The sequence below is a fragment of the Heteronotia binoei genome, chromosome 3, assembly GCF_032191835.1.
Source record: "Heteronotia binoei isolate CCM8104 ecotype False Entrance Well chromosome 3, APGP_CSIRO_Hbin_v1, whole genome shotgun sequence".
Classification (NCBI taxonomy): domain Eukaryota; kingdom Metazoa; phylum Chordata; class Lepidosauria; order Squamata; family Gekkonidae; genus Heteronotia; species Heteronotia binoei.
Window position 1 is genome coordinate 139,505,254 of NC_083225.1, and position 27,904 is coordinate 139,533,157.

The 27,904-nt window shown below is 40.4% G+C and overlaps 1 protein-coding gene across 3 annotated transcripts; it reads right to left on the reverse strand.

The window, feature by feature from the left end:
• Positions 1-13,097: 13,097 nt before the first annotated feature.
• Positions 13,098-26,542, reverse strand: TAGLN3 (transgelin 3). Of its 3 annotated transcripts, none has more exons than XM_060234523.1 (5): positions 26,418-26,542; positions 25,643-25,824; positions 24,386-24,560; positions 16,737-16,839; positions 13,098-13,554 (listed from the first exon to the last, which is right to left on the reverse strand). In XM_060234523.1, exons 2-5 carry the CDS (start codon positions 25,820-25,822, stop codon positions 13,413-13,415), a joined length of 600 nt encoding a protein of 199 aa, XP_060090506.1. In that variant the 5' UTR covers positions 25,823-25,824; positions 26,418-26,542; the 3' UTR covers positions 13,098-13,412. The 3 variants fall into 3 exon arrangements, with proteins under 3 accessions (XP_060090506.1, XP_060090505.1, XP_060090504.1); XM_060234522.1 differs by lacking the exon at positions 26,418-26,542 and adding an exon at positions 26,154-26,385; XM_060234521.1 differs by lacking the exon at positions 26,418-26,542 and adding an exon at positions 26,148-26,385.
• Positions 26,543-27,904: the final 1,362 nt, after the last annotated feature.

Genomic DNA, 27,904 nt, shown 5'->3' on the forward strand with positions numbered 1-27,904 from the left:
CTCCTCTGGACATGTTCCACTTGTCTATATCCTGCTTATATTATGGTGCCCCAAAACTGAATGCAATACTCTAGGTGAGGTCTAACCAGAGCAGAGTAAAGTAGTACCATCACTTAGTGTGATCTGGACACTATGGCCGTTTTCCCACTCACGTTTTACTGGCGCCACGACCATCCTGACGCCGGCGAATCTGCCTGGATTTCGCAACAGAAGCGCCGGCGCTCCCAGAAGCGCCGGCGCTTTCCGTCGCTAAGCCAGCGCAAACGTTTTCCTGCATCTTTGCGATTTCCGTTTGCGCTGGCTTAGCGACGGAAGTAGCCGGCGCTTCTGGGAGCGCCGGAGCTTCTGATGCGAAATCCAGGCAGATTCGCCGGCGTCAGGATGGTCGTGGCGCCAGTAAAACGTGAGTGGGAAAACGGCCTATACGTCTGTTGATACAGCCCAAAATCACATTTGCCTTTTTAGCTACTACATTGCCCTGCTGAAGGTCTACTAAGAACCCTGGATCCTTTTCACAAATACTACGGCCAATGCCAAGACAGGTCTTCCCTATCCTATAATTATGCATTTGATTTTTCCTACCTAAATGCAGAACTTTGCACTTATCCCCATTAAAATACATTTTGTTTTAGCTCAGTTTTCCAGCTTGTCAAGATCATCTTGTATCCTGACTCTGTCTTCTACCATATTTGCTATCCCTCCCAATTTAGTTTCATCTGCAAATTTAGTAAGCATTCCCATCCAAATCATTTATAAAGATGCTGAACAAAACAGGTCCCAGGCCAGATCCCTGAGGCACTCCACTTGTCACTCTTCTCCAAGAGGATAAGGAACCATTCATAAGCATTCTTTGGGTGTGATTTGTCAACCAGTTACAGATCCATTTAACAGTAATAGGATCCAAATCACATTTTACCAACTTGTCAACAAGAATATTATGTGGAACTTTATTAAAAGCCTTATATCATGCAGCAGCTAGAGAGGAGTTACATCAAGGGATTCATTCCAAGAAATCTCATCAGAAATAAAGGTCATGTAACCAGCACAGCATTCATTAAAACCATAGCTATATTTATTCCTGCTGCTCTGCCACAGCATTAGGTCTTTATTTTACGTTTTGTAAGGTTACAGATGATATATTTACAAAGATACAAACACCAAACAGCTTCAATGGGAATAATAGAAAAGAGCATCTATAGCCAGAGACGTTCTCAAATTTTGAGTGTTGCCAATTATACAGCAGATCAGACTGGCTGGTTTTCCTTTAAAACTGTCTTTTCTGTTTGTCTACTGGACTGAGTCTATTAAAAATATATATAGCTAAGCAAATGCTTCTCCCTGGTCATGCTATGGCTGGCCACAATCTGAGACCAGAATTCTTTAAAGCATGAAAATCTGAGGCCTTTTTTTGAAATTGAAAAGTTATTTTTCTCATAGATTCCTTGAACAACAGATATATGACTTTGTTCCCACTGATGCATTTTCTCATACATACATAAAGTGTAAAAGAAGACGACGATGACATTGGATTTATATTCCACCCTCCACTCAAGAGTCTCAGAGCAGCTCACAATCTCCTTTATCTTCCTCCCCCACAACAGACACCCTGGCCGTTTTCGCACTAGCATTTACTCCGGCGTAGCACCCCATTTACCTCCGGATCTTTTCCTGGTTTTCCCACCTGTTGCTCCAGCGCTGCGGTTTGCTCCGGCGCTGCAGGGGTTTCACGCCGGAGTATCTAGATCCACCTCCTTCTGGAGTTTTTGAAAACCTCCGGATCCACACCGGATCCACTCCTCGGAGTTTGCTGTGGGAAATCCATCCACGCCGGATCGACTGCTTTGTGGGCGTCACCCTCTCCCTTTCCGTCCTCCCACCCCATCCACCCCCTTGGCCAATCATCAGCCTTTCGCGGCGCTTCCCCAAAATGCCGGCACGGCCATTTTTTTTTTAAACTTCACAGTTTTGCGTAATAGCGATATTTCGAAATTAACAAATAGGAAAAAAAAAACCCTCCTGGAATAGCCTCAATTGCCACTTCAATTGGTTTCGTTAGAATTTTTTTTTATTATTATTGACTTTAGTTGCGTTGGGGGGGAATCTAGTGCCGGTGCGGGCCAAAGCGTTCATGTGTGTGTGTTTTAAAAAGGGAATGCCTCCCTCAGCTGTGCCACCAGGATTTCTGGACCTGCACAAAATCGCCATGTATAAAATGGGAAGTTGGAGTCCTGCATTCTTCTCCCTGCCTGCATTCCGCTCGGTTAGAAAATAGACGCGAGCTCGCTCTTCACACGCGCCACAGAAGGGGAAGGAGAGAATGGGGCGGGGGGGGGAGCTCTGGCAGCAGGAATCAGTCAGGTCCCCGTTGCAAGCGCCAGCCGGAGAGGGGAAAGAGAGCGGAGGAAATCCCAGCTTCGCCACCCGGGAGGGAGCGAGGCTGGGAAAGGAAGAAGCTGCCACACACACACACACACAAACCCCTCGATTTCTCTCTCTTCGTTATTGCGATATTTCGCAACTTCAGAATTTGGGGGGGGAATCTAGTGCTAGGATTCTCCACTGTGAATGCTTCTGTTAATACATAAAGGGCTGTGGAGGATTCTACAGCTGCAGCCAATCCATAAGCAGCAGCAGCACACGTGATGTGGTTTGTCCACGAAAAGAAGGGGAGGGAACAGCTGTGCCTGCTCTGATGTTACGTTAGTACGTCCTTACGCAACCAGACTTGCGCTTAAAAAAAAAATGATTGACAGGGCATCGAACTCAAGTCGATGCCTGTGGGAAAACGATTTGAGCCGGGGCTTCAGGGAAGGCGACTCCGCAAAGAGTCACTAGTGCGAAAACGAGAAAAATGATCCGGACATAATTGCGCCGCGGAATAAGGGGAGCAAACGCTAAGTGCGAAAACGACCCCTGTGAAGTGGGTGGGACTGAGAGGACTCTCACAGCAGCTGTCCTTTCAAGGATAATCTCTGTCAGAGCTGTGGTTGACCCAAGGCCATTCCAAGCAGGTGCAAGTGGAGGAGTAGGGAATCAAACCCAGTTCTCCCAGATAAGAGTCCGCACACTTAACCACTACACCAAACTGGCTCTCTTTATTTATTTATAAATATTTATTTATTATAAAGAAAATGCTTTATTTTAAATATGCACGAGTGTGAAACCATTTTCTCTTTTCAAATCATTTAGATTTAAATGCTGAAATATTTATTAACATCCTTCAGATAAGTGTGGGAATTGTGTACCAAGAAGCTAACAGATAGTGTATATTATTTGTTTTGCCACCGCCTGAATAAAACATTTGATTTATTTTATTTTATCAGATTTATATCCCGCCCTTCCCTAACAGGCTCAGGGTAGCTGACAACAGTTAAAAACCACATAGAATACTAAAAACAATATATAATAAAATCAATTCTACACATTTTAACCATAAAATCCAAGATGCACGTTGGTGTTTCTCAATATCTATATTTGTCCAGTAGGACTGTCAGTACTGTGGGACATTTGCTACCTCCCCTTAACTATTGAAGGCAAGCTTAAATAGTTCGATCTTACAGGCCCAGGGGAATTTGTTTTTGGGGAGGCCATTCCACAGAGCAAGGGCTATTGTTGAGAATGCTCTAGCTCTAGTGGTGGACAATCGAACTTCTTTCAGTCTGGGAATCTGGAGGAGATTTTGGGACCCTGTACATAGTGCTCTCTGGGGAACATATGGGGAAAGGTGGTCCCAAAAGTAGACAGTCCTAGGCCATATAGGGCTCTAAAGGTTATAACCAGTACCCTGAAACGAATCCGGAATGCCACAGGCAACCAGTGTAACGTTTCCAGTGCAGATTGGATGTGCTCCCATACAGGTAGCTCCAACAACAACCTGGCTGTTGCGTTTTGCACCAACTGCAGTCTCTGGAGTTGAGTCAAGGGCAGCCCCATGTAGAGGGCATTACAGTAGTCTATTCTCGAGGTGACCATCGCATAGATCACTGTTGCTATCGCATGAATCACTGATGAGATCTCATAAAACTCAAATCTCATCTCAAATTTAGCAAAAGAAGATAATTTTATTTACTCACCAGTTTTGATGTTGCAGGTTTCCAGGGTTTCCATTTTCTATTTTGAATATTACTTGTGTTGTTGTTGTTCAGTCACACAGTTGAGTTAGACTCTTTGCGACCCCATGGACAAAGTCACGCCAGGTCCTCCTGTCTTCCACCATCCTCCGAAGTCTGCTCAAATTCGTGTTGGTTACATCAGTAACGCTGACCAGCCATCTCATCTTTTGCCGTCCCCTTCTTCTGCCTTCTGTCTTTCCCAGGATCAGGGTCTTCTCCAGTGCTCCCTTCTTATTTGGTGGCCAAAGTATTTGAGCTTCAGCTTCAGCATCTGACCTTCCAGGGAACAGTCTGGGTTAATATCCCTTAGGACTGACTGATTTGATCTTCTTTCAGTTCAAGGGACTCTCAAGATTCTTCTCCTGCACCACATCTCGAAAGCATCTATTCTTCTGCGCTCGGCCTTCCTTATGGTCCAGCTCTCACAGCCATACATTACTACTGGGAATACCATCGCTTTGACTATCTGGACTTTTGTTGGCAGGGTGATGTCTCTACTTTTTATTATACTGCCCAGGTTCACCATAGCTGTCCTCCCAAGGAGCAAACGTCTTTTAATTTCATGGCTACAGTCTGCAGTAATCTTGGATCCCAGAAATGTGAAGTCTGTCACTACTCCCATGTCTTCCCCTTCTATTTGCCAAGGTGTGATGGGGCTGGATGCCATGATCTTAGTTTTTTTGATGTTGAGTTCAAGTCTACTTTTGTGCTCTCCTCTTTCACAACAAGAGGTTTTTAAGGTCCTCCTCACTTTCTGCCATTAGAATGGTATCATCTGCATATTTCAGGTTGTTGATGTTTTCCCCGGCAATCTTAATTCCAGCTTGTGCTTCATCCAGGCCAGCATTCCGCATGATGTACTCTGCATATAAATTAAATAAGCAGGGTGACAATGTACATCCTTGTTGAACTCCTTTTCCTGTTCTAAGCCAATCAGTTGTTCCATAACCTGTTCTGACAGTTGCTTCTTGACCCTTATACAGGTTTCTTAGGAGACATGTGAGGTGGTCTGATATTCCCATCTCTTTAAGGACTTGCCACAGTTTGTTGTGATCCACACAATCAATGGCTTTAGCATAATCAATGAAACAGAAATAGACATTTTTCTGATACTCCCGTGCTTTCTCCATAATCCAGCAAATGTTGGCAATATGATCTCTAGGTTCCACTACCTTTCCGAAACCCAGCTTGAACTTCTGGTTGTTCCCGATTGCTGAAGCCTAGCTTGTAGGATCTTTAACATGACCTTGCTGGCATGTGAAATGAGTACAATGGTGCAATAGTTTGAACATTCTTTGGTATTACCCTTCTTTGGGATTGAATATAAACTGACCTTGTCCAATCCTTCTTTTTCCAAATTTGTTGACATAATATGTGCATCACTTTAACAGCATCGTCTTTTAGGATTTTGAATAGCTCAACTGGGATACCGTCATCTCTGCTCGCTTTGTTGTTACTAATGCTTTCTAAGGCCCATTTGACTTCATACTCCAGGATGTCTGGCTTAAGGTCAGCAATTTCACTGTCATGGCTGTCAAGGACATTGAGATCCTTTTTATATAATTCTTCTGTGCATTCTAGCCACCTCTTCCTGATCTCTTCTGCTTCTGTTAGGTCCCTACCATTTTTGTCCTTTATCATGGCCATCTTTGCACGAAACATTCCCTTGATTTCTACAATTTTCTTGAAGAGATCTCTTGTCCTTCCCATTCTCTTATTTTCCTCTAATGCTTTGCATTGTTCCTTCAGGAAGGCCTCCTTATCTCTCCTTGCTGTTCTCTGAAAATCTGCATTCAGTTGGGTGAATTTTTCCTTTCCACCTTTGCTTTTCACTTTTCTTCTTTACTCAGGTATTTGTAAAGCCTCATCAGACAGCCACTTTGCTTTCTTGCATTTCTTTTTCTTTGGGATGGTGTTGATTGCTGCCTTCTGTACAATGTCACAAGCCTCCATCCATAGTTCTTCAGCCACTCTGTCTATCAACTCTAGTTCCTTAAATCTATTCTTCACCTCCTGTATATTCATAAGGGATGTGATCAAGGTCAAACCTGAATGGCCTAACAGCTTCCCCAGTTTTCTTCAGTTTAAGCCTGAATTTTACAATGAGTAGCTCATGATCTGAGCCACAGTCAGCACCAGGTCTTGTTTTTGCTGAATGTAAGGAGCTTCTCCATCTTTGACTGCAGAGTATATAATCAATCTGATTTTTATGTTGCCCATCAGGTGATGCCCATGTGTAGAGTCGCCTTTTAAGTTGTTGGAGGAGGATGTTCACTATGACCAGTTTGTTCTCTTGACAAAACCCTATTAGCCTTTGCCCGGCCTAATTTTGTTCTCCAAGGCCAAAGTTGTCACTTGTCCCAGTTACCTTTTGACTTCCTACTTTGGCATTCCAGTCCCCTATGATGAGGAGGACATCTTTTTTTTGGTGATAATTCTAGAAGGTGTTGTAGATCTTCATAAAACCGGTCCACTTCAGCCTCTTCTGCATCAGTGGTTGGGGCATAGACTTGGATTACTGTGATATTGAATGGTTTGCCTTGGATACGGACCAAGATCATTCTGTCATTTTTGAGATTGTATCCCATTACTGCCTTCCTCACTCTCTTGTTAACTATAAAGGCCACACCATTTCTTCTATGGGTCTCTTGCCCACAATAATAGATGTAATGATCCTCTGAGTTAAATTCACCCATTCCCGTCCCTTTTAGTTCGCTGATTCCCAAGATGTCGATGTTCAGTATTGCCATCTCTTGTTTGACTACATCCAGCTTACCTTGATTCATAGATCTTACATTCCATGTTCCAATGTAGTATTGTTCTTTGCAGCATTGGATTTTTCTTTCACCATCAGACACATCCACAGCTGAGTGTCCTTTTGACTTTGGCCCAGCCACTTCACTCTTTCTGTGGTTACTTGGACTTGTCTTTCGCTCTTCCCCAGTAGCATATTGGGCACCTTATAACCTTTAGGGGCTCATCTTCCAGCACCATATCTTTTAGCCTTTTGTTTCTGTTCATGGGATTTTCTTGGCAAGAATATTGGAGTGGTTTGTCATTTCCTTTTCCAGTGGATCACATTTTGTCTGGGTTCTCAGCTCTGGCCTGTCCATCTTGGGTGGCCCTGCATGGCATAGCCCACAGCCTCACTGAACCGCGCAAGCCCTCTCACCATGTCAGGGCAGCAATCCATAAGAGGATTACCCATGAGGACTTGCTTATCTGTGGATCCAGATGGCTGCAATTAGTTATCCTACCTTAGGTGTTGGTTGGTATATCTCTAGAGTTCCTATAGGATAAAGCAGATCTGAAAGGCATAGTGCTATGTTTTCATGGGAACCCATCCCTAACATCAAATAAAAAGCCGCCCTGAGTCTGCTTCGGCAGGGAGGGCGGGATATAAATACGAGGAATAAATAAATAATAAGTTACTGGTTTGTTTTTAACGCACCATTCTCTATGTGTTGAACCAAGGTGGATTACAATTCAATTTAAACCTTACACTGAAGCAGCAGAAACAATAAATAATTACTATACTACAACTCTGTTCCACTTATGTGCAGAATCTTCTTCTGGCAGAACCGAGGCACTTTCTTCTGCCAAAGAAAAGCTATGTGTTTAGTCAACCCTATAAAAGGATAATGGATAACAGAACTCTGAACTATCAGCTCCTTGGCATTAGCAACAATCTCCTGTCTTTGAATCCTGAATGAAAGTCTGAAATCTGGGAAGATTTCTTAGCTATCAGCATAAAATGTATCTGTTAATTTAAAGAACGGGTTGGAGAGGGAAGGGGAAGGGGTATTCTTCAGGGAATGAGAAATGTCTGGAGATATTAACTTTAACATTTACTTCTCACTTCCTTAATAATAGATCTAGGTAGGGGTTGGTCTGAAGCAATAGAACAAAATTAGAGTCCAATGCCACCTTTATGACCAACAAAGTTTTAATCAGGGTGTGAGCTTTCATGTGGCAAGCACACTTCAGCAGACAATGGAATGGAATGGAATTAACTGTCCTGCATATAGAAGGTGGGCAATGAATTAGGATGCAAAATAGTGAAAATGATTTCAACAGATTAAAAGGACAACAAGTTTGGTTTCTGGTTATCATCTGCCCAGGTCTGTGTTGGAAAATGCCTGGAGACATTGGAGGTCAATCCAGGAGAGGGTGGGGGTTGGGGAGGGGCCTCAACAGGGTATAATGCCATAGAGTCCATCCTTCAAAGCAGCCATTTTCTCCAGGGGAACTGATCTCTGCCAGCTGGAAATCAGCTGTAAAAACAGATCTCCAGGCCCCACCTGGAGACTGGCAACCCTACATCTGCCTTAGTTCAACTGAGGAGGTGAGAAACAGCAAAGGCAACAAACATATCAGAATTGGAGATTGATGTGTCCTTGATGATGAGAGACTATGTCATTAGGTTTCTTTAAAAGTAAAGAGTAATAAATCTAGAGTCTGTTGTCATGCTCCATTGGTCTCCTCTCAGTCATGAGTTAAACTAACATTTTTCTTAGATGCTTTTGTCAGAAAATTCTATTCTAATATGTAGCATAGTACACCCACTGAATGTCCTGGAAATATTCTACAGATTTCTCAGTTTTGTGATTCCTGATGTAATATTTGTGTTTGTCCTCTGTATAGAACCCAAGGGCATTGGTTGCATACATTGTTAGAAGATGAGTAAGTGAATGAGCCTGAGATTGTGTAATTGATGATGTTAGGTTTAGTGATTGTGTTGTCTGCGTGTATGTGGCAGCAAAGTTGGCATTAGGGTTTATTGCAAGCTCTGGTACTAGTGTCTGTGTTCCAAACAGATGTTGCATTATTGCGGGCGAGGAATTATTTAAGATTGCGGGGGTTGTCTGTGTGCAGGAAAAGGCTTGTCCGCTAGTACCTGTGAAAGAGAGGTATCATCGTTCAGTAGAAGTTGTAAATCATTGATGATGATATGTTAAGCTGTTTTGAGTTAAAAGTTGTATGTGACCACTAGTAGTGTTCTATTATTGTCTTTTTCAATTGGTGAATGGGACATTCAATGGGTGACCTCAAAGTAGGTGTTTTATTGAAAAGGAACTTCAAGAACATAATGGAAAGGGAAACTGCTGAATTACAAATTATTACAACACTTGGAACAAACACCTCCCCAGGACTCAATAGGGATTTTTTGTCTTGTTACATATGCTAAACCCATTTGCACCAAATAAAGCTATACATTCACTGTATTCTAATGTATTTTAATACTATGCTACAATTTTTCTGACAAACACCTCTAAGAAAAAAATGTTAGTTTAACCCATGCTTGAGAGAAGACCAATGGAGCATGATAACAGACTTTAGATTTATTACTCTTTACATTTAAGAAACCTAATCAGACTCTCACCATCAAGGACACATCACTCTCCAATTATGACTTGTTTATGGCCTTTGTTGTTCCTTCCCCCAGTTGAACCCAGGAGTATGAAAGCCAGACACCGAGCTTGTTATTCTTTCAATCTGTTAAAAACATTTTCGTTATTTTGCATTCTACTTCACTGCCCACCCTCTGTATGTAGGACAGTTAATTCCATTCCACTGTCTGTTGAAGTGTGCTTGCAAAAATGAAAGCTCACCCCCGAATAAAACATTGTTGGTCTTAAAGGTACCATTGGACTCTGTTCCTCAATAATAGTGAGAGGAACGACTGAGTTTCACAACCAACCAGCCACATTTGCTAATGATCAGCTCATGCTGAGTGGAGCTTGTTTGTTACTTAAAGCTTGTTATAGTGTATTAGCCTGATGTCCCTGGATGCTAATTCAATTGCGATCACTAAAATGGATACCCTGACTTGATATTTCCTGCTATTAGAAGAGCTAAACCTGGGCTAATGCATTCAGCAGTCCAAGCTAAATGCAGTTGAAGAAAAGCATTGTCAATGTTTGTTCATGCTGGTGAATGCCTTCTTACCATAGCTAAATTACAAAGCTACAGTCATTGGCAATATGTGACTTTTTGTTTAGGATATCATGTCTATTAATTTATAAGTGATCAGTGAGTGACATGCTGAAATGCACATTTAGCATGCACGTAAGTAGCTATACTTTTCAGCTTTCCTCTGTACTTCTAAGTATGGCAACCAAAGCAGTGCCATACTTAGGCACTGAATTATGAACTCTTACAAGGTTAGAACAAGTAATCTAATAAAGAGAATATGGGGTATAGATGTGGGAGACCCACATTCAGATCACTACTAAACTTCACCCAAGGGCAAATCACTGTTCTATCACACTAAGTGGCCTCACAGATCAATGGAAATAAACATGAATAATAGAAATGTGGTGGTAATCCTATATCATTTACTTGGGAGTAAGTGCTATTTGAATTTAGGGGAGTTTACCTGCGAATAACTATGCATAGCAGATCAGGGAAGTATATACAATATAGAAATTAGAGATAAAAATTTTAATGTAAACCCTTACATTCACAAGATGCAAGCAGTAAACCAAAATGTAATTGGATACTAAGTTCCTGCAATAGCCTTTTTATCAGGTAGATATGGATACTTACAACTGAAAAATGACTTTCTCCTTCATTGTTGCTAGGATCTGAAGAATTCTCCAGATTGGAACACATGACAAGAAATCTAAAAGCAGGAACATTTAGGAAACTGTTATTCCCCTTGAGAGTTAATCATATCTTCCAATTAGGCCTCTCACTTTCAAATGTAAGTCTGATTCTCTCCCAGCTCTCTTGAGATACAGCATAATGATAGTCTCTCTATACTGATCCCAAGGGACCGCAGGGAATGAGAAAGGCTATTCAAAGGGCATCCTGATCTTTCCTGGCTTGGTGTGTGGTTCCTTTCCCTCACACTCTTGAGATATTGTTTGGTGTATGGTTCCTTCCCAGCTCTCTTCAGATATGGCTTAATGATGATTTTCTTTTTATACCTCATGGCAGGAGATTGCATTGAAAGAGAGTACACAAGAGAGAGGCTGACTTTTCATTCAGTCTCTCTTGGTTTGTGCTTGTTTCAGTGTTCACATTTTATCAAGACTGGAGTGCTATTGTAAGAACATGTTCCTGGGAGTCAGCCTGCTTGAATAAACTTCTGCAGGATTATGAGCGGAGCTGTTTAAGATTGCTCACTAGACATGCTCATGGTAGGGTTGCCAACAAACATGAAATACAAATGCCAGTCTTTTTATTAGAGGCTTAATGTGTGGAAATAGGCAACTGAAGCTTTTTATGACATAGATGTAAATAACATCACTTGGTAAATAATATCTCTTTAAAGACCTATTCAATGAACAGGACATCTTCTTTTCCAGGCAACTGTATTTCTGCAGGCAGGTGGTGCCTTTCTCATCTTCCTTTTTCCTGCTGACAGCTTCCTGTGACTCTGGAATAGTTATCGTTGGGAGAAGAGCAACCCTCAACAAACAAGAAACAGGTTTGTGGTCTGCAGAGAGAAGTGGAAGAGATCACCCATACTCCCTTAGGTGAACAGCAGTAGGATATAACCCAATGTGTGTGCTACTTAGATTAAGAATATTAGCTAAATATTAATTATGTTACAACTCTCAGTGAAGAAAAAGCTAGTACAGTCCACAAATCAGGGTACTTCTCTGATTTCCATATGCTGTGATTCTGTGCATTTCAGATTCATTTAGATTAAAAATAGCCAGTCAATCCCTATACAAACCCTGAGGACAATTAAGAACTTTATTAATGATTAATAATGATGAAAGAACAGAATAAGTATGTGCGTGTAGACTTTTAGAAATGATTTAATGATGACATGGAATTTTATGTGAAAATATTAAGTGTAAGACAGAATGGAACACTGTATTGTGAAATGCGGAAATTTTTCCTTTTTCTTTTCCGCCTTTCCCTTTAAAAAATCAAAATTCTTAAAAAAAAGAATTTTGCTATGTTTTGCCTCATTTGGCTGATTCTAAAAAAAATAGTGGTTTCCAACCCATCTTTAATATGAAATGGTTGTATGGATGCAATCCTAGGCATGTACTTGTTTACTCAGAAATAAGCTCCATTAAACTCATTGGAACATTTAGTATTGTGGTTTAGGAATGCTAGTGTTTAGGTTAAGTCTTAATCCATCGGATGGGTGAAGTCAAGGGCAGTTGGACATATTAGTGGAATGCTTATATGAGTTACTGTACCATAACTTGAGATAGCATTGAGTGGACTCTGTAAGATTTAAATATTTTTACACATGTTCATTTCTTTTTTTGCAGACAGGTAGGCAATGAATGGATTTCTGCTGGTAGTTAAGATTAAAATTCTGTCCCCAAATTTGACCTTCAAAGGGCAAAATACAATAATATTCTAAAGGAAATATGTATGTGAGGATTAGTACTTCATTACATCCAAAAAAACGAGGTTGATTATACAATTAGAAATCTTTTGAATTAAACTAGAATTAAACTATTTAACATCTCAGTTTCCCATATGATTGTAGTTTCCTGGCTATCCCAATGTACTAGCTATGTAAGGAACCAATAAGCAATATATATTCAAATGGATTTTCCCTCCAGTTTCATTTTAAATATTTGAGCAGTTCCCTCTGAAATGTCTTTCCTTCTTGGAAATGAATTTTCCAGTGTTTTATTTTGGAAGAGTTCTTTGCCAAATCTTTAACTATGCTTTTGACTACCAGCTGATACTAAACTCACCTTTTTACTGTGATGGAATTAGTTGATTAATTTCTTCTTGGCAAATTGTCCTCAGATCAGGTGGGAGAGTAGCAGTAAGTAGGACCATCTTTGTCAGCATCCACCCAAAGTACAGAGTAAAATCCTCTTTCAAGTCTTGTGAGGTGTGTTCTTTTTATTCAATCATCTCTTACAGAAAAACGTATTCAGAGTATGCTTGTACTGCATAGCAACGGTTGGAAATGGAACACACTTTTGTGGGCTTTTTAAAATGTATATTTATTTTTTAGAAGAACAGATATAATTAGAGTGAAGAACAAGATAATAAAGGAGGCAAGAGCAAGTTTAATTAGACACAAATACAGAAGGTAACAAAATTGCAAATAAATACAGAAGAACAGTGTCTTTGCATAGTTCAAAACTGAACATCATGTGGCACCAGCATGTTGCGTGAATTGGAACACAACAAACACAGAGATCCACATTTTAGACCCAAAGGTTGCAGCTGAAAAAATATATCCAAAAATCTCAAAAGGGGAGATTAGAAGCAGATTTTAGCATGAACAGTAACTAGCTATTTTTTCCCAGTTCAAGCCATGCTGTAGTGTGTCTGTGTGTGTGTGTTTTAAAGGGGAAAACTGAGTTATATGATCTGTCTTGGCATGCCATATCCTGTCATCCCAGATTGGGAGGCACCCTTGTTGCTCCCCATTTGTAGGCCAATGACATTCTGTCCTTGACGAAGTTGCTCCTCTGAAAACCCTCGCCGGTTCTTCTGGGCTTTCCTGTAAAGATGGGTTGTACAGGTAACATGTACAGGATTACTTATGGTCTTTGTGCATTGCTCTGAGTGCTTAGGTAAGTTGCCCAAGCAACTAAAATTATCTAAAAACTAAATAAAGCAAGGTACCTATTTTAGTCACAAAAAGATTGATGACCATTTTCAGATTATGTACTCCCTGACCCTGATGAGCTCGTGAATATTGGGGGAAAGTGGCCTGTTATGCGATTGCATAAGTACTGTGCTCTAACTTGATCATTTATTGCCATATCTTTAACGATGCTCTTGACTGTCGTCTGTGGTCATAGTTATTTCCACTGTACCCAAATGCAAGGACAAGTAAATCTTCCCAGCCATTATAATAACATTAAGATCTCTTTCAGGAAGGGTTCCCACCCATCCAAGAGATCAGAATACCAGATCATCTTGGAATGCTACTGTGGATACATTAGACAGACCCACAAAATAGGGGGAGAAATGCTCTTTTAGTGTATGTCAATCAATAGAAAGCATTTCCAGTGGCTGAGGTCTTAAGTAATCTGGCTGCCATCCAGCAAAACACTTAAGTGGCTACCAAATGATCAGCTAGATTAAGACAAGAATGTACAAGACTGAACACCATTGTTGTAGAAATGTATCTTTTACAACAATCATAAAATAACCAGCACAGTCAAGAATTCTCCAGGAAAAAAATTGAGCTATATTCAATTTATTCCAGGGTTTGTATTCTTTACTGTCAATGTATTCCAGTTAGATAACTGAGTGTCCCATTGTGGAAAGACTCCACTTTGAAAATCACCACATACAATAACTGTTAGATAAAAGATTCTTTGAAGAATCCTAGATGAACGTGAATGGCTTGCTGCATTTTGCCTAGGAACATGGTTTCATTTACCTGTCGTCATTTGAATTTCCAGTCATGTCCATAGATTCAAAAGCCAGCCACAGCACTCTGCATCTTGTCACATTCAGTCAATGTGAGTAGGGAGAATACTTCCTTGGGTTTTATGGTTGTAAAGAAAGCCTCAGAAATTTGTAGTCCCTGTAAAGAGATGGCTCTGAATCCAAAGGATGGAGGCCATCTAATAGTTAGTGGCTGTTGCTTTATTTTAACTCAAAGGCAAAAGGCCTTCTAGTACCATTTAGTGGCTCCTATGTCAATTGCCACTTTTGCCTCATCCTTCAAAAGACTTTGACTGATTCACCCACTCACCTTGTTCCAGTCTCGTTGCTCCTTTTCCTAAAGCACTTCTGCTAGATTTTGCACAAGTTGCCCTGGGGTGGCAAGTTGCCTCACCATTTTTTAAGTTCTCTCTGCGGCAGGCAGGATCCTCTGAAAACTGGTTTCTGACTGCCACGGAGGGAATTTGAAAAGAGGCAGAGCAACTCGCCACCCCAGGGCAGCATGTGAAAAATCCAGCAGAAACGCCTCAGGAAAAGGGCCAATGAGACGGGAACAAGGTGAGCGGGGAATTGATCTGTGTCTTGTAATAAAAATCCTGAACCTCTTGAAGCTTTGAAATCATAGTGGAATACAGGTTAAAGGAGGCAAGATGCTAGAAAAACCATGACTGGATCTCCAGAACATTCCTTAATAAACAGTGGTTACAATAACCACTGCTGCTTGCTTGAATGGCAAAAAAAAAGAAAGAAAGAAACAGGGAAGGTAACTTGGGAACTTCAGCATGAAAACATGCCCTGTCACTGATCCTTCCTTCTCTTTCCTTGTCTTTGCCTAAAAAGAAATTGCTATTATTGTGCAAAGGCTTAAGGGCAGAGAGCAATACTTTGAAAGACCCTTTGAAACAGCCTAGGAAATATTCATGCCCATATCTATAAAGATTTCACTCACATTAAAACGTTTAAAGAAAAAAAATCATAAATCTTCCCATTGCCATGAATTTCCTTTTCACATGAGATACAGAGTGCTTTAAGTAACTCCATCGGCTTTAAGTAGGTAGCTAAATTGCTTTGATTCATAATCATTCCCTGCCAGTTCAGACAACTGATCTGTCTTCTAGAGTGATGTTTTCCACTCTAATTTAAATGATAAATGAACACATTGGTTGGTATTAAGAGCTTAGTTGCAAAGGCATGCTGGCTCAGGATATGTTACAGCAGGGGGGTGGCCAAATTGCAGCTCAGGAGCCACATGTGGCTCTTTCACACATATTCTGTGGCTCTCAAAGCCCCCACCACCCCATTGACCAGCTTGGAGAAAGCATTTGAAACCTCTTTAAATCACTTCTCTAAGCCAAGCCAGCCAGTGGCTTGGAGAAGGCATTTAAAGTTCAAATAGCTTTCTTTCCACCTCTCCTTCCCTCCTCCCTCCCCCATCTATTTCCTTCCTTCCTGTCTTGTGGCTCTCAAACATCTGAAATTTATTCTGTGTGGCTCTTACATTAAGCAAATTTGGCCACCCCTGTGCTACAGGAAATCAGAATGACACTAGGCATGCCAGCCCTTCACTGGCAAATTCTGTGAGATTTTGGGGGCAGAGCAATGGAGTTTCAGGGAATGTGATGTAATTTCTATGTAATATTCAAGGAGTTTCCCCAATTACTATTGCCTTTACAAGAGATATTGGGGAAATTCCTAGAGTGGCATGGAGGATCTGACATCACTTCCAAATGAATGGTCAATGGACATGACATCACTTCTGGGTGATGTTCTAGGAATTCTATCAATCTCTATTATCTTGACCACAGAGATTGAATAAATTCCTAGAGAATCATCATTGGCCATATTTTCCCCACATTTTTTTCCTGTTTCTCAAATTATCAAGGGTGGGAAGAGAAAAGGGGTGGGAGATTGTCCACTGCTATAGGGCAAGTGGTAAGCCTAGGTGATATTAAAGGCAGTAGATGAGTAGCTAAACATTTGGCACAAATCTTTTCAATACTTTTCAAAAGTTTTTATTGTTTGTAATTAAAAACAAAAATAATTAGACCAAATGCTTTTAAAATAGATTGGTTTGTGATTTTTCCCAGTTTAATCTTGAATATATATAGGAATAAAGCTTTAAATCTGTTTTAAATACAGCATCTAGGATGCCAAGAAAATATTCCAAAAATATTCCCTATAAAATGCTCTAAATGCACATTAGCAATAAGGTTGAAAACGGTTTCTTGAAAATAACACTTTTAACAAGTGTCCTAAAATTGTTATCACGGAATGACAAAGTACCTGTGAAACCAGGATGGATCCCCTCTATAACATCCATCATCCCTTGTGACAGCCTCACTGCCCAAAGCCATTAAAGTTCTTTGCACAGCCGCCATGTCTTTTCCTACAGATGCAAAAAAATACATTATTTCCTTTGAAATTATTCAATTATATATTCAGCAGAACCATGGGTACCAATATAGAGAGGAATAGAGGTTATTGCTCATCCTTGACTGCCACTTCCTTCTCTCTAGGATCTCCCTCTGAGATTTACAGAGTTTAGCCTTCCCTCCTCCTGCTGTCCAGCCAAGTATACATACCTCCCCAGTAGGGCTTACCTGTTTCTCACAATAGGAAGCAGCCTCTTCAAAAGGCCAAATGTGGCATGAATGCCCCCTGCCTATATCTCCTATTGCTTCCCCTGCTGTGTGGAAGAGAGGTATGGGCAGAGAGCTGTGCCAACCTTTGCCATGAGGCTCCAGTCAGCCATTTCCTCTGCCTGCTGGTAAGTCCCTGTTTACCCATATTTTCCAAAATCTGTTCAAGCTGGTTAGCACCATCAATTAAGACAATAAGAATACAATTTTAAAATAAATTTTAAAAAACCCCACAACCATTAAAATCATTTAAACCACCAGCAATAAGGTATAGCTTCAACATTTTGAAACAGCAGTCAGTAAAACTAGGAGTGGAAATCAACACAGTAACAGGGCTGCTCCTACCTCCAGCTTCAGGTGAAATATACAATGCTCTTTCACTACCTGCAACATCTCTTAAGATTGTCTGCTACTTTGTGCCACCTATAAGATCAGGTTCTCCATTATTTCTTTACTCCCCTGCAGCAAGATAATTTTTATTAGCTGCCACATTACAATTCTTAATCTATGCAAAATTCTGTCAAAGTACTCCACGTTCCATACTAGGAACTTAAATCCACAGGTCCAATTGCAGGTTGCCAGCCTCCAAGTGGGCAAGTATATAGCACTCAGCATCCATGAACAACCAGCCCCAAGTATGAAAAATAATCACAAATTTATCACAAATAATAAATATAAAGTACTTAGTACAAGAGTGCAATAAATCACACATGGTCATGTGATACCATTAATAATCTGCAGAAATTTTGAGCTATGTCCATGTATGAAAGATATGAATAATTTGGAAGCTTGTAGAAGCCTCGTGTGAAACAGAGCAATATGTGCATCCCTGTTGCGGTCTTGCGCTTTGCTGCTAGTCGTCTCTACACCGGCTACTGTTGAAAGAAGTCTGGGAGCGCTGGACTCTATCTTCACGGCTCGTTTATCACCCGGGACGACCACTTTAAAGAATGACGTTTCGGACGGTGGCTCAGTGGTAGAGCATCTGCTTGGGAAGCAGAAGGTCCCAGGTTCAATCCCTGGCATCTCCAAAAAAGGGTCCAGGCAAATAGGTGTGAAAAACCTCAGCTTGAGACCCTGGAGAGCCGCTGCCAGTCTGAGAAGACATACTGACTTTGATGGACCAAAGGTCTGATTCAGTATAAGGCAGCTTCATATGTTCATATGTTCAATAAGGATTTCGGACTTAAATGAAAGGATTTTGGGTTGGGTGTGATTTATTGCACTCTTGTCTAAGTACTTTATATTTATTATTTGTGATAAATTTGTGATTATTTTTCATATTTGAGGCTGGTTTTTCATGGATGCTGTGTGCTATATACTTGCTTCTCTTTTCCACGTTACTCTTTGGGTTGCTGTAGCCTCCAGGTGGGTCCTGGAGATCTCCCACTTTTACAACTGATCTCCAGCTGGCAGAGATCAGCTCCCCTGGAGAAAATGTGCTGCTTGAAGGGCACTTGGTGTAATTAGTAGACTGATCAAAGCCACCAAGTAATACACCATCTTTCAGTTTGCAAAAATATATTATAAGGATTGTGTACAACACATAATAAACAATACAATAATGATAGAGGCCGGCGATGCTAGGGCCTTTTAAAATAACAGTAACCCCTAGAGGCCAAAAAAACCCCGTCCCCAAATGAATAGATATAAGTCCAAACTTGGAAATAGTCCAACTGAAATTCACAAGGTGGGTGCTCCTGAGGAGTATAGCTTTAACGCAGCCACTTTCTTAAAAAGATGTCTCTCTAGATTTTGATGATGTTTCAATTCTTTCTTCAGTTCAATGGCTCAATTATTTAGGAATGCTGTTCTACATTCTCTAATCACAGCATTAAGCTTCTAATTTCAGTGTGAACATCAGTGTGTAAACTGAAGAAAGAATTGAAACGTCATCAAAATCTAGAGAGATGTCTTTTTTAGAAAACGGCTGTGTTGAAGCTACATTCCTCAGGAGCACCCACCTTGTGAATTTCAGTTGGACTATTTCCAAGTTTGGACTTATATCTATTCATTTGGGGACGGGGGTTTTTTTTGGCCCCTTGGGGTTTCTGTTACTTTAAAAGGCCCTAGCACCGCTGGCCTCTATCATTATTGTATTGTTTATTATGTGTTGTGCACAATCCTTATAATATATTTTTGCAAACTGAAAGATAGTGTATTACTTGGTGGCTTTGATCAGACCCCTGGAGAAAATGGCTGTTTTGAAGGATGGACTCTATGGCATTGCTGAGGCCCCTCCACTCCCCAAGCCCTGCCCTCTCCCACATCCACCCCCAAAGTCTCCAGTTATTTTCCAACACAGACCTAGCAATCCTATTGGATTGGGACTATGGTGCACAGAGAGATGTTGCTTGTATCTTCTTCCCTGTGCTGTTTTACCAACTTGAAACAATACCAGGGAGCTATTAGCACTACTGGGGGTTCAATTTGCATGGATGAACTAACCTAGATTTCCTCAATGAGTAATACAATACATGGACCTGGAGGAGGGGGTAGGGAGGAGGGTTGGTTTTTATACTCCACCTATCACTACCCAAAGGAGTCTCAAAGTGACTTATAATCACCTTTCTTTCCTCACAACAGATACCCTGGGAGGGAGGGAGGCAAATGGGGCTGAGAGAGCTCTGAAAGAACTGTGACTGACCCAAGGTCACCCAGCTGGCTTTATGTGGAGGAGTGGGGAATTAAATCCAGTTCTCCAGATTAGAGTCCACCACTCTTAACCACTACACCACACTGGCTATCTGGAAAACATGCAACATGTAGTCAAAGTACAGAAGACGCTAGATCTCCAATTGGCATTCACCAGCATTTTTATAGCTAAATAGCTTCCACAGGGAGTCAGTTTGAATCAGAAATATGACATAGAGATAAGAATGGTTTATCTCTTTTCCCTGATGCTGTTTTCCTGATTTCAGACCACCCCTCAGAGTTGCTGTTTTTCCTTTTGGGAGAAAGAGAATTTGTCTTCAAATACATTGCTAGGCAGGACAACAATCTCAAAATCAAAATACTCTGTTGATACAATCCCAATCAGAGCTACACTTCTATTCAGTGGGTATAGGAAAGCACTGTAAAAGTCCTATAGAAATGTTAAATATTATTGTTAAAATGAATTCTTATTTACCTGCTTCGGGTCCTCTAGTTCTTTATGGATGACCTTGCCTTCTCTCAAATATTGACTAAACCTTCAACTTCCGGGTCATTCTATCTAATCTAAGAATTTCCCCTATACTGAGTAAATTAGGCCCAGAGTTGTCTATGCCAGAGAGCTGCTGGTCAAAGGTCACAGGCATAAATAATCCTGCTTTCCGAACTCTCTTGTGTAGCATACAGCTCAGCACAACCATCTTTGACAGCTGAAAACAGCTACCAGTACTGTTTGTTTCATTCTAATCCACAAACTCAAAATTCCTGATTAAATGAAGATAAATCAGTATATCAAACACTTCTGTTTCTATAATAATATCATTTCTAAGTGTAATGATTAAATAAATCATTTTTAAGTGTGATCATGCTTGTTCTTTTGCACTTGAACATTTTCTCCATGGAGCAGTTATTGAGCAGTGTTTCTTGTTTTCCTGTCCTGATTATTATTGATTCATCTCCTGCTGCAACCACTCCATGAGGGCAAAGTAGAAATCGCTTCTGTGAGGACACAGAGGTTGCTTCATATCTCCAGAGGTGGTGCCTTTAGCTAGAAGTCTCTCACTTCTCCCTGCCATCATAATTTAGTATCTACAAAAGAGACTAAATTATACAATGCATTGTAGATAAGTAAGCAGACAAGTCAATAGGTGGACAGTTTAATTTGAAACACAAAACAGATACGAAGAGTGAAGAAATACTAAACTGAGCACTAGGCAACAATAAGACATAGGAAAATTATCTCAAATAAGGAAAAAGGGCTGCATGTAAGAGCTTGTTTTTGTTTTGTTTTCTGGTGCGGTACAAGAGTTTATCCTGACTCAAGCACACAGATTAGACAGCTGCTGTGCACATGCTTTTCCTATACACGGAGATTAACTCCGTGTGAGAAAAATATCATGCATGAAGTGGGCCTTAATGTGGCTACTTTTCTGGAAGATATTCATAACTATTCAGTACATGGCATTTGAAACAATTCACCATGCAGTGGATTAAAATGATTATGTAATTTGACCCTACATGGTGGTGAAGAGAAAGAAAAGGCCTATGCAGAAAACCAAATTAAGGACAAAAGTGAGAGACAGTATTATCTGGTTGGTTATCAAGATGATAAAAAATGAAAGATGCTTTAGACATTCAGAAAACCAAACAAGAAATTTCAACAAATACAAAACACCCTAACGGTTAGTCTTCCCTCAGTTCAGCATTTCACTACAGCCATACAGCTTCCTTACAGTAAATCAGACTATTGGTCTATCAAAGGGCAGCATTATCTCCTCTGACTGTCAGCAGATCTCCAGCATCTTAAGCAGAGGCCTTTCACATTATCTGCTAAATTAATCTTTTCAACTGCAGGTGCTGGGGAATCTTGTGAAGCAGACTCTCTTCCACTGAGCCATAGCCCCACTCAAACCAAATGGCCAAACTCCAAGTTATGCAGGAGAATCTGTATTTGGATATCCTCACTAAGCTTGCTAGCCCCCACATCCTAGTTGGGGATTCCCCTGGTTTTGCAGGCTCCTCCCCACCAGCAGCCAGCTGGCCAGCAGGGGGAAGCCCCGCTCCAACAGCCATGATAGGCCTTTAAACCTTGGCAGGCTTAAAAGAACCTTGCAAACGGCTTGTGTTTTGGACTGTGTGTGTGCCTTTAAATCTCAGCTGGAGGAAAGCTGCATGGGCAGGGCAATCAAGCAGAGCCATGTGGTTCTTCCTGGTGAGTGTGTGAACCATGTGAGAAAGGAAGAGAAACCAGTAGACTCCCTCTGTTTATTCTGCATTGGTTTCAGAAGTTGTGTGTATAGTAAAATAGAGTTAACTAGAACCAGATTATGGGATGGAAGAAAACTCTACCCTCTAAGCTACTCTCCTTTTGTTTTCCTGTTAGTTTGAAAAAGCTGGGTTAAATACAGCAGATATTTACATTCAGCAACTCCAGTGAGTAAAATGCCCGTTTGTGTGTGCGTTCACTTTCATTTAATGGAAGTGCAGCTGCTGGAGAATGAGGAAGTGAAGACTGTATTCAGGGAAACTGCTCTCTTGTATTTTTATTTATTTATTTTTGGAAATGAGAAAGTCTCCTGGCTCCACCAGGAAACATTTATATGATATTAAGTAGAGTTACACCCTTCCAAGTTAGTTGAAGTCAATGGGTGCAAAAGTGTTAACTGTTTACATTTGCGCTGACAGTAAAGAGAAGAGGAGAGTTTTACTTACTTGATGGCACCATTTTAATTTAAAAATACCCTACTGACCCCTATTACATACATGAAAAAATAAACTCACTAATAAGTATGTGGATTCCCCTATCATGTCCAATTTGGCTACTGAATTACAATGTGAACAGTTATTGGATAGACACTGTCAGCCTCCATAACATAATGGAGTTAAATAATATAATTAATGTTAGGAATAGATCTAAGTGGCCCATCCATGAGATGTTAAAATAAGGCCTTTATTTTGACAGTCGGTATTTCCAGTGTGGATACTATGGTTTCCATTCAGGGTTACCAGATGTTCCTACAAGTATTCCTTCATGGAATCTGCTTCATTCTGTGCCATAAACCAGACACAGAAATAAATGGATGTTCCTTATTTCGGAAATATATGGACAAGCTGAAAGTACTGCAGAGCAGCAAAATAATAAAATGCACTGAAGGCAAATTCTATGAGGAAAGGCTAAAGAAACACATTAGTTTTAATACTGTGATGGAAATTTATCCTGGAGAATTGTTTATTCCAGAACTCAGTTATAGCTTATAGGGCAAGTAGTGGATTTAAACTATATAAAAACTGATGTAAGGATCAGGGAAATTTACACATCTAAAAGCAGGTCAACTATGGAATTAGCTGAGAAGGGACGTTTTAGGTTGATCTTTCTTGGAGGTTTTCAGGAAAACTGGGCATATATCTACGGCTGCCAGATCTGGGTTGGGAAATACCTGGAGATTTTGGGGTGGACCCTGAGTTTGGAGAGGGGAAGCACTTCAATGGAATATAATTCCATTCCAAAGCTAGCATCAAAGACAGTTCCCTAAATACATCTTTCATATACAGCATTCACATACATCCATTAGGGTAGTTTAAAGTCTAAATAAGCTAAGGTCCCAGGATGTAATTATGGTTGCCCACAAGTTTTGCTAGAAATAGACTTCTGGACACTATCAGTTAACAAAAATGTTTTCTACAAACACAAAATTTTACAAGAACATTGTAATGAATATGCAAATGGAAGCCACTATTTGAACAGGGCCACTTGTTCTTAAATTGACATAACATTTTGTGTACCCACTTTGTGGAATGATGGAGGAAATAAGGGAGCCAACACAGAGAACTGTTGACCATATTTCCTATTCCATATGCCCTACTGACCATATTTCCAGTTGGTATTTTGTACAGTAGCAGGAGCTTAAGCCTAATCTGCTGAACCCAACATCTGCAGGGCAACTTGCATACCACTGCAGTTCATCTGTTGCATAAGTGTGGGAGGCATAATTGGCAACAGAGGCATGACACAGGTGGGTCCCTACCCAAAGCAAAGCATCAGTTGTGACAGCAAACAATAACATCAAGCACTGTAAAAACACTTTTTAAAACTCAAGGCGGACCAAGGGTATTTCCCCACTCCAACCAGGAAATCCTATGACCATCCAACTGTGATGCAGGCCCAAAAGATGGAATAAGGCCAAATAGAGTTGACTCAGAAGGAATGTAAACATTGGTGCATGGATTCCCCTTTTTGCCTCCTTAACTATAGGGCTCAAAGTAGCCCCACTTGAGCACAGGAGAAATTAGCCTTGGAAACAGACTTTTCATATTATCACATTTTGGTGTTTATGCCAAAACAACTATTTTGGTTACAACAGCCATCTTCTTGGTTTTTGTATATTCCTGTCAGATCTAATTTAATAATGACTTAGCACAGAAGATTCCATCAAGTACTGGAAAAACAGAAATACCTCAGAGAAGATAACAAATCACTTAGAAAAACACGGTAGTGAGGCAACGCAAACAAGAGAGAAAGATAATGACATTAGGGATTTTTTTTCCCCTTAGAGAAATGCAAGATTAACACTCATCTGTGTAGCATAAGACAAAGAATGCAACTGTAACATCAGTGATGGCTCATATATACAAAGAATGTACCTTCCCATAAATCCACCGTCTGGAAAATATCTGTTGTTCTTACTCCATAAATTTCTGCAGCTTTCAAGAACTGAGAAATTTGCTCCATTTGTTTAAAAGCCATCTTTGATTCTGAGATCTTGGGAATGGGTTCTTTCCCCCTTGGATGTAAACTGTTTATTAACTTGCACAGCAGCTGGGACGTTGAAGATAGAAGGAGAATTGAAATGGGAAAACAATCAATTAGTTCCATTTGACAGAAGACCCAATGCATATGTTCTTTAATTTATGCTAAATGGGTACTCTGATGCCAATAGTAGCAGTAAATTTTTAATTAAAATAATAACCCCCCCAGAAATTTATACAACTGAGAATAATTCCAGTAAGTATGTTAAAAACTCCCAGCCCAAGCTGTCATATCCGCAGCTGGACAAAACAAGCATGGATGTACTTGAGCGTACAAAATCAAATCATTTGCTAAAGATTACATAACAATTCACAGTTGCATGGGAGAGCAAAAATTAGCCTGAGCCCAACTTAAGTACTACCAATTGGTGTGCTGTTAAAAAACACCAAGGAATAATCTTTTGCATAAATCCTGGCATCTTTGTATTTATTAGACAAATAGATGAAGTATCATTTAAAGCCTTTATAATGGTTGTTCTCTTCAAAATTGGATCAGGACTAAACAAACACTTTTCTTATCTTTCTTCTTTTTAAAAAGATAAATAACATTAATTGGTTTCTAAAGAAGATAAACCTAGAATTAAAAAGCTTGGTTTTTAAAAAAAATCTGCCCTAATTGTCAGAGAAATGGTAATCTGTAGTTACCATATTGCATAATCATCCATCCATCTGTCTCTGAAAGCATATGTTTATTTCTCTTGTGAAGATCTCCAGATAATGATAATCATAGTTTTCAATGTTTTAATTGTTATCTGCCTGGACTCCTCATAAGAGTTACAAGGTTAAGAAACTAAATTCAAATACAGCATAACATGAGTTTATATCCCACTCCTAAAAACATAATTTACAGTGCAATCTTAAGTAGGGTACTCCATTCTAAATCCATTACAAAGGGCTTAGAAAAGTGTAACTCTTTTTAGGATTGCACTGTTAATATTTCTTACTTCCAAGCCATTTGCTTATAAGCAAAGTACCTGAGATAGTTGATTAGCTTCACCCAGTGTAAAGAAAGAAGGGAAAAGTTAAGGACCAAGTATTATTGTACGCATACATTACTATTTGAAGCATTTGCAACATCAGACTGTTACTTACTGTTCCATCCATTAGCCATTTCTGAAAATGTTGCCTTCCAGGAGGGGGCTGCTCTATATTTTCACCACACTGTACAATAATCCAGTCCACCAACCGACTTTCCAATTCTGGGTCATATTTCTGTTCAATCTTCTCCTGGACTTCTCGGCTTAAGCCATAGCTTGGTCCCCTGTTGGCCATCTCTAGGAAGAAGAAAAACCACTTTGTTTAATTTGTAAGGAGCAGGTTATGCAGCATCTATTCAGAACACTCTGCAAAAAGATTCTAAAGCTGCCCAACGCCGTTCAAAAGAAAAGTTGCAAGTGTAAAAAAAAATCAGATTGTGTCTTTTAATGTGACGTCAAATATTTTAAGGATTATATATAAAACCATCGAAGCTTAGCAGATGATGCAAGCAATGTTCCTACAGTTGCTAGGACGAGATGTAAGCATTTCAGGTTAACATTGTATCTTCCAGCAAAATCCAGAAGTATAATTTTGGGGGGTTTAAACAACAACAAAAAACCTATACAGGAGGACCTAAACGATCCTTTCAGTGACGCAGTGAGCTTCTCTCAGCAGTGATCTAGGTCTGGAGATGCAGGGACCATCGAAGCAAGAGATGCTGGTTAAAATTTAAGACAAGATCAAGGCTGCTGCAATATGCTGCTGGTCTTGATACTGCTGCTGTAGAAGCATCGTGATTTGAAGGAGGGTGTATTGATTTGATTTTCCTCACAGATGAGGAGGGTCAAAGCAGGGGCGTTGCTAAGAGCTATTAGAGAGGCCCTCCTACTCTGTCACAGCCGGCGAAGGAGTCCTATTCATCTCGCTCTGCTGCAGCCTGCTCCTCTGCACACGCTTCCACTGCTGTCAATCCTGGCCTTCCAGGCTGTGCTTCTGTTCTTATGCTGCAGCCGTTGTCATAGTGCCCAAGAAGATGGCAGTTTAAAACACTCCCCGGATGAATAGCTGTGGTCTGTTTTTCTTTAAAACCAAGAAGGGCGGGGTGGGGGGGGGAGAGAACAACCTGAATTTGGGCAAACTGTAAGCAATGCTGTTTTTGCACTGTTTTCAAGCATGGCGACAAGGAGAATTTTAAAAGAATGAAAATACAGGGTTGGGGTTTTTTTTGAGAACATAATGAAGTTTGGATATGATTCCCCCCCCCCCCCGCCAAATTTCCAAGCATTAGACCTGCACGGGAGAGCTGAACAGCATATTTCAAATTCTTAAGACACTGGCATTAGTAGAGGCCTCAAATGCTGGTGGGCAAAACATGTAATATTTACTGACTTCATTTATACACCATTTTTCTCTTCAGTGGGGACCCAGAGCAGCTTACATCATTCTCCTCTAATTTGTTTTATTGCTACCACACTCTTGTGAGATAGGTTAGGCTGCATGTTTGTGGCTGGCCCAAGGTCACCCAAGCAAGCTTTCATGGTATAGTAGGGATTTGAAACTGTTTCTCCCAGATCCTAGTCTGATCCACCAACCACTCTACTACACTGGCTTGGGACATAAGGGTGGTCACTTTTTCAGTGATCTTCAGCTCTCCACGGATAATTACATTGGGGCCTCCTCTGCCGCTGGCTGCATCGCTGGCACATCCTGAGGTGAACAAGGGACTCTTCGTTACAAGTGCTATCAAACACAGATATCAAGTATACAGGGAGCCCTTCTTGTAAAATATAATTAAACATTCATACCCCTGCCTGCACTCTGAAGCGGTATGGTCCACACAAACATGGTGGTCATGTTTCCTTTTCCCGGAGGAATGCTCCTCAATAACAAAGCCAAGAGCCCAGTCTTAAAGGCATCTTTTCATGAAAATGTGCATACAATTTTCCATACTAAGGTGCATTGAAATGCTTTCCATATCATATATCTTTGGCTTTGTACAACCAAACCTCATCTCTGCAGATTCCCTTGTCTGCCAACTTATATAATTCTCGGCATCTTCTGTGCTTAAATACATGAAATATTCAATAGGTGACCTTATTTGACTGCAGTCTGCAGGCTCTTGGTATTATGCACTGGTATTTTTTAAAGGCTAAAATACCTTGTTCTATAATCCAGCTTTCCTTGAACTCATCCCATTGACTATATATGCAGCTAGATAAATGAGGTACCTGAATAAGCCCATTTATTTAAACACTGCCTTAAACTTGTATGTAAGAAGGACTACAGCACATTTGTCACATTCTGGAATATGCATGATACCAAAACAAAACAAAATTTTAATTTATAGTGATTTGCTTATTGAATGATATAGCATGG